At 39.7% G+C, this 6,851-nt stretch overlaps 1 protein-coding gene across 1 annotated transcript; it reads right to left on the minus strand.

Annotated features, from left to right (window-relative positions):
• Positions 1-3,422: 3,422 nt before the first annotated feature.
• LOC130463913 (uncharacterized) lies at positions 3,423-4,675 on the minus strand. The gene is made up of 3 exons (XM_056833198.1): positions 4,442-4,675; positions 3,828-4,364; positions 3,423-3,731 (listed from the first exon to the last, which is right to left on the minus strand). Exons 1-3 carry the CDS (start codon positions 4,673-4,675, stop codon positions 3,423-3,425), a joined length of 1,080 nt encoding a protein of 359 aa, XP_056689176.1.
• Between the last annotated feature and the right edge of the window lie 2,176 nt (positions 4,676-6,851).

Below are 6,851 nucleotides of genomic sequence, written 5' to 3' on the forward strand. Positions count from 1 at the left end.
TGAAGGGACATGCGTTAACTATTAAACTAATCTGAGTTGATTTTAGCAATATGCAACATATAATACTAATTCGATCGTGATTATCTGATTTAAATAGCATTAAGGGACCTAGCATGATAATCCGATTTCCCAAAAATATTATATTTGTTAAGCTTGATAGAACAATCAGATTAGGTTAGTTTAATAGTTCATAAAAAGGAGGAAAGCAGTTAAATCATCGAAAAGGGACACATTACGACGCACCCTTGAGAGGTGCGTCACGGTTCTCAGAAAACTAACCACTTTGACTTTGCTATTTCTCCTTTTTATTTAACGAATCTCAATTATGGGACAGGATACGTTCTGTTCGATTTATGGATCGATTGCGACAGAACGCGTGAACAATTTCGCAGCGAGAGGCTTAGGCTAAGGGTTGGAGTCAATACTCAGAATATAATTATGTGTTGTGTGTGTGTTCCTTTCACGTCGAATCTAGGGGTCTATTTATAGGGAAGAGTTCGTGGAAAGATAGAATTGCAGAGTTCTAATCCACAAAGAATTAGGAAAAAACACGTACCCAGGTATTTTCAGCGCCCAGGCCTGGGCGCCGAAGATTTCGGCGCCCAGAGCCAGGCGTTGAAAATAGGGTCTGGGCTGTTTTCTTTAGTCAGATTCGGATTCCTGAAATCCGTAGAGTTTGAGATTTAATCGAGTCTTTTAGCGCGTATCAATTTTATGACGGAATGCGTCTGGGCCCGTTACGAACTCTAGGCTCGTTAGGATTTTAATTAATACGTAACTCTTATTTCCGAATCCTATTAGGAATAGGATTCTCGCGGTTTTCTATCCTTTATGATTTGCCACTTTTAGAAGCTACCTTTTACGGCAGTTACTATTTTTAGCAGGTTTCCATAAATAGCAGGTTTCGGGTGAAATGAAATGGGGAATCGAGATTCGTTTATTTTATAGGAGATGCGTTGTCAAGTGGAGATTTATGTTTTCATCATCAAACCTTTCCCTTTCGGAAACGGGGACAAAAGTAGGTGTCTACAATAGGTACAGAAAAGCTTAAGCCACCAAAACACTAATAACACAGCAAACAACAACCCAACAACTACAACAACAACTCATAAGTAACAACTTCTGACTATCCGTTGCCCTACAAGAAACTCTAAATTTAATCTCTAGCAGGATACCAGAGGGACTTCTACAATTCTAATTGAACACCATTTCATTCCTTTGAAGCCAGATGCTGTAAATGCATTCAGCAAAGTACATCAGCAAAAGCTTGTGCCTGTCTCCAGGTCTCTTGGTGGCTTTCAGAACCAAGACGAGTTCTTGATCAAAAGTAGTAGCTCTCCTGCAAAACTGTAGATTGTGGATGATCTCATTCCACACAGCTGCAGAATAATCACATTGAAAGAATAGATGGGAGGCTGATTCTTTCTTGATGGTGCACAGAGGGCAACTGTCAGTGGTAGTAACCTTCCAAGTCAAAAGCCTGTCCCTAGTAGGGAGTCTATTCCAAAGTGCAAGCTAAGTGATAAACAAGCTCTTATGGGTGGCCCTGTTGTTACACATAACCCTTCTCCAAGGAACCTTCACATGATCACCCATGAGACACTGATACATTTTTTGATAGAGAATTTCCCCTTTTGGCATACATTATCCCATCCCCCAACATCATCAATCATCTGAGTACAAGATCTTCCTCAATGGCCAAGACATTGAAGCACGCCAGTGAGTAGATAAAGGTCTACCTTTAATGTAATATGTGTGCACACACCTACACCACAACTTGTCTTTCTTATGTGTTAAAGCCCGAAGAAGCTTAGCCACTGCAGCCTTGTTGCACAAACTCATCTCTTTCAAATTCCAACCACCTGCACATATTGGAAGGCACATGATGTGCTAGGTGTAGACACCTACTTTTGTCCCCATTCCCGAAAGGGAAGGTTCGATGATGAGAACGTAAATCTCCACTTGACAACGCATCTCCTATAAAATAACGAATCTCAATTCCCCTTTTCATTTCACCCAAAACCTGCTATTTATAGAAACCTGCTATTTATGGAAACCTGTTAAAAATAGTAACTGCCGTAATGGGTAGTTGTTAAAAGTGGCAAGTCATAAAAGATAGAAACCTGTCAGAATTAGGTGTTGCACTCCAACATAAATCCTAAATGAGATAGAAATTGCGAGAGAATCCTATTCCTAATATGATTCGAAAGTAAGAGTCACGTATTAATTAAAATCCTAACGAGCCTAGAGTTCGTAACGGGCCCAGACGCATCCCGTCACAAGGTTCATACGCACTAAAAGAATCAATTAAATCTCAAATACTCCGGATTCTAGGAATCCGAATCTGACTAAGAAAAACAGCCCAGATCCTATTTTCAACGCCTGGCTCTGGGCGCCGAAATCTTCAGCGCCCAGGCCTGGGCGCTGAAAATACCTGGTACGTGTTTTTTCCTAATTCCTCGTGGATTAGAGTTCTGCAATTCTATCTTTCCACGAACTCTTTTCTATAAATAGGGCCTTAAGTTCGACGTGAAAAGGACACAACAACACACAATTATATTGCACAAGGGAACCTATGGCCGTCGTGGCCAAACATAATTGCACTCCCTTTATGTCACGATAACCGGGTTTTGTCAGTTTTTCTCATTGTCGTTAAAAACTGAATGGCGACTCCTATATTACTAGTCAATTGGGTGTAAACTCACAGGAAATCCAATTACACTTGATTTGACAAAAAGAAGCGTCACACCCACGAGGGACGAGGTCACGCATTAGCCTCGTGCTTTTTCGACCCCCTCACACTAGGAAACCAGTGATATCCTTGAAGGACCACTGTGACTAGTCCACAGATAAATCCTGCAGAAGTTCTGAATTTCCTTAATAACCTTCTTAGGCAAAATGAAAATTTGGCACCAGAAAGACTGCAAGCTCAGAAGTATTGTCTGCACTAGTTGAAGTCTGCCAGCATAGGTAAGATTTCTAGTTGTCCAAGTTTTAGCTCTAGCTACCACTTTATCAATTAATGGCCTACATTGATTATAAGCCAACTTCTTTGTAGACAGGGGTACTCCAAGATACCTGAAGGGGAAAGGCCCTTCTTGGATGTGCACAACAGACACTATTGAAGCTCTTTCAGTAGGAGATTCCCCACCAATGTAAATATTACTTTTATATAGATTGGCTTCCAACCCTGAAGCTGCAGAAAACTGATTAAAAGCAGCAAACATTATTTGCACAGACTAAGTGTCAGCTCTGGAAAACATAATTAAGTCATCGGGAAAATTGAAAATTGAAAATTGAAAATTCACACTTAGGATGAAAATTGAAGTCAAGTTGAGTTTGAAGCTGCTGCAAAGGCCTTGTGAGATATTCATGCCAATTGCAAACAATAATGGAGACATGGGGTCACCTTGCCTCAATCCTTACTTGGCACTGAAAGGTTTGGTGGGTTTCCCATTGATCAAAATACTATAGGACACTGTGGTGAGGCAGGTAAAAATCCAATTCACAAAGCAACCAGGAAAACCAAGTTCTATCATGACATCTTTGAGGAATGACCACTCAATGGAGTCATAAGCTTTTTTCAGATCCACCTTTAGGAGATACTTAGGAGATACATGTGCCCTTGTGTAACCTTTAATCAGTTCTGTAGCAAGAAGAATGTTATCAGAAATTTTCCTTCCAGGAATGAACCCAGATTGAGATTCACTAACCACATCACCAATAACACTCTACATTCTGGTGGTGAGAATCTTAGAGACCAACTTGTAAATCACATTGCAGCAGGCTATAGGTCTAAAATCTTTGACCTTAGTAGGGTTAGGAACCTTTGGCACAAGGTTAATAGAGGTACAATTATATTGAGCTAGCAGGGTGTTAATTCTAAACACCTCCAGTACAGCCTTGTAGACATCCATTTTGATTATGTGCCAAGTTTTCTTAAAGAACACAACATTGAGGCCATCCAAACCTGGTGCCTTGTCATCACCAATACTCTTAAGAGCCTGATCTATCTCAATTGTAGTAACCTCCCTAGACAACCAGTTTCTAACTGAAGTACTGAGTTTATTCCCACTTCCAAGGGTAGGAATATGAACTGCAGACAAGGAACTAGCAGCAGACCCCAACAACTTCCTGTAAAAAGAAACCATTTCTTCTTGAATAACATCTGATTCAACTAGCTTATTGTTATTCTCATCAAATAACACTGAGATCCTATTCTGTTTGTTTCTCTCTTTCACAGAAGAAAAAAAGAGATGGTGGTTGGTGTCACCCACCTGCAACCACTGGATTCTAGATTTTTGCCTCAATGCAATCTCATCCACCTTAAGCCACTTCCTAAGGTTTCCAATGCAAGCTTTTTCCTGCACATACAGATCAACATTAGGAGAAGTTTTCAGTGAGCTTTGAACAGAATTAAGAAGATGTCTGGCCTATCAACCCTCTCTTTTATACCAGCAAACTCTTCTTTATGCAGAGTTTTCAATTTGAGCTTAACCAACTTCAGCTTATTCCAAAGTTTGAACATGTCAGAACCTGAACCACCAGCAGTACTCCAAACATTCTCAACCTGTGGACAGAACTGGCTGTGTTCAGCAAGGTAATTCGGGAACCTAAAAGGTTTTCCACCCTTAGCTTTATCAGGGAGACAATTCACCAAAAGAGTTTCAATCATTTTATTTCTGAAAATTCTTCGAAACTTAGTTAAAAAAAAAATCTGTTGCACGTATTTGCTTATGTCGGTCACTCTTTTAGTAAACAAAATGAATCTAAAATTAAAATATTATACACTTTATTTATATAAAAGATAACTAATAATATGCAATGTATGTAACACCCTAATAATTCCTTGCTTTTATAAAACCATTTTCCAACTTAAAATAAAGGAATTACTAAAGTATTACCGCCACCGTGATAACGGTTAAGGCTAGTACCAGAATTACGCAGCGGAAATGAATGTCAACTAACTTTCAAACCAACATAAATAATAACTATTGAGGCCTCCTACAAGTTGGAACCATAACGGCCCAAAAACCAAAGTATTAAAATCCAATAAACCCAAAATATGAATAAAGTATAATTTAAAATTAGTTTCAAAGCACAAAAGAATGCAACTCTCTCAACCATCCCAAGCTACATGATTTCGATCGTACTTTGATCTACCAACCTGCTAAATTAATCTACTCCCCAACAATGCAAGTGAAAATGATGGATCATCATAGGGTCATTAAGGCGAAGGTGTTAGGTTATGATACATATGACAAAAACATAAATCATGCGGAAAACCTTAATGCCAGGAAACATATTATTTACACATAATCATATAGCATAATTTAGATGCATACACTTTGTAGCGTGCCTTCCCTAGCTGCCCCCGAACCGAACAAGAACAAGTCTTTAGGACTCCAAGTGTCGTCCCTCCGTAGATAGTCCACAACACGTCCGGATCCGCCTTAAGCTTGACCAACTAGAATCGCCCTTAAGGTTCCTAGGAATTTCGGCTAAATGGTTGCAAGTGTTTGGCTGATTTTTGCTTCAAAATCTTAGCTTTGAATACTTCAATGTTGTGTATAAATTTGTGACCCTAGGCACCTATTTATAGAGTTATGGAAAAGGACTTATAATCCTATTAGAATACTAATTTAGTTTAATTAGAATCCTGCTAGGACACTATTAAATAAACTTTATCTATTAGGATTAGGATTTAATCATATGACGAATCCCGATAACTTTAGGATTCGTGTAGCACGCATGCACGCAGCGCCCAAGCACCGCACGCCATGCGCAAGCCTTGCGGCCCACGCACAGCGCACATCGCCGAGGCCCACTTTGCTCGCAGCTCATCGCTGAGCTTGCGCGCGCCAAGGCTTGGCTGGGCGTGGCCTTGCGTTGGGCCTGGTCGAGCATTTGGCGTGTTGGATGCGTGCTTGCTGGGTGTCGCCCTGGCTTCGTGCTGGGCCTTCGTCTAGCAAGCCTCGTCCGATGTTAATTCGTACGATACGCTTTCAAATTAAATTCCCGATTCCGGAATTCATTTCCGATACGAACAATATTTAACATTTCCGATTCTGGAATTAATTTCCGTTTCGAACAAATATTTAATATTTCCGTTTCCGGAATTATTTTCCGATTCCGATAATAATTCCGATTCTGACAATATTTCCGTTTCCGGTAATATTTCCGATTCCGGTAATATTTCCATTTCCGATAATATTTTTCGATACGTACCATGTTTCCGTTTCCGGAAACATCTACGACTTGGATAATATTTATATTTCCGATACGATCCATATTTTCGTTTCCGGCAATATCATCGTTTCCGGAGTATTCATTTCTTGCTTTTGACTATCTCAGCTCCCACTGAAACCAAGATCCGTCGATTCCGAATATCCATTGATGGAGTATTTAATTCCATTAAATACTTGATCCGTTAACGTACTATTTGTGTGACCCTACGGGTTCAGTCAAGAGTAAGCTGTGGATTAATATCATTAATTCCACTTGAACTGAAGCGGCCTCTAGCTAGGCATTCAGCTCACTTGATCTCACTGAATTTATTAACTTGTTAATTAATACTGAACCGCATTTATTAGACTTAACATTAAATGCATACTTGGACCAAGGGCATTATTTCCTTCAGAAGGCAATGACCGAAAGACACAAGGCACGTAGAGTGAAATAAAACTATAAACATGAATCACTCGCTTAAGTACTAGTCAACATGCAAAAGCCATTTAATAAATAACAAGTAAATCATGAATACAAGACTCGACTCTTGACTCGACTCTTGACTCACAATTTAATTAGAATAAGCTTCGAACGGGCCAAAAGAATGTTCCATAAAGGAAGGG

This window comes from Spinacia oleracea, chromosome 1 (assembly GCF_020520425.1).
Source record: "Spinacia oleracea cultivar Varoflay chromosome 1, BTI_SOV_V1, whole genome shotgun sequence".
In the NCBI taxonomy this organism is placed as follows: Eukaryota; Viridiplantae; Streptophyta; class Magnoliopsida; order Caryophyllales; family Amaranthaceae; genus Spinacia; species Spinacia oleracea.

What these genes read in the sequence shown, in the direction of transcription:
- LOC130463913 (XM_056833198.1), bottom strand. Translation starts at nt 4,675, where the DNA reads ATGATTGAAACTCTTTTGGTGAATTGTCTCCCTGATAAAGCTAAGGGT. An exon ending in TTGCTGGTATAAAAGAGAGG is followed by an intron (nt 4,365 to 4,441) that starts GTTGATAGGCCA and finishes CTGTATGTGCAG; the next exon opens with GAAAAAGCTTGCATTGGAAA. An exon ending in CTATTAACCTTGTGCCAAAG is followed by an intron (nt 3,732 to 3,827) that starts GTTCCTAACCCT and finishes ACCAGAATGTAG; the next exon opens with AGTGTTATTGGTGATGTGGT.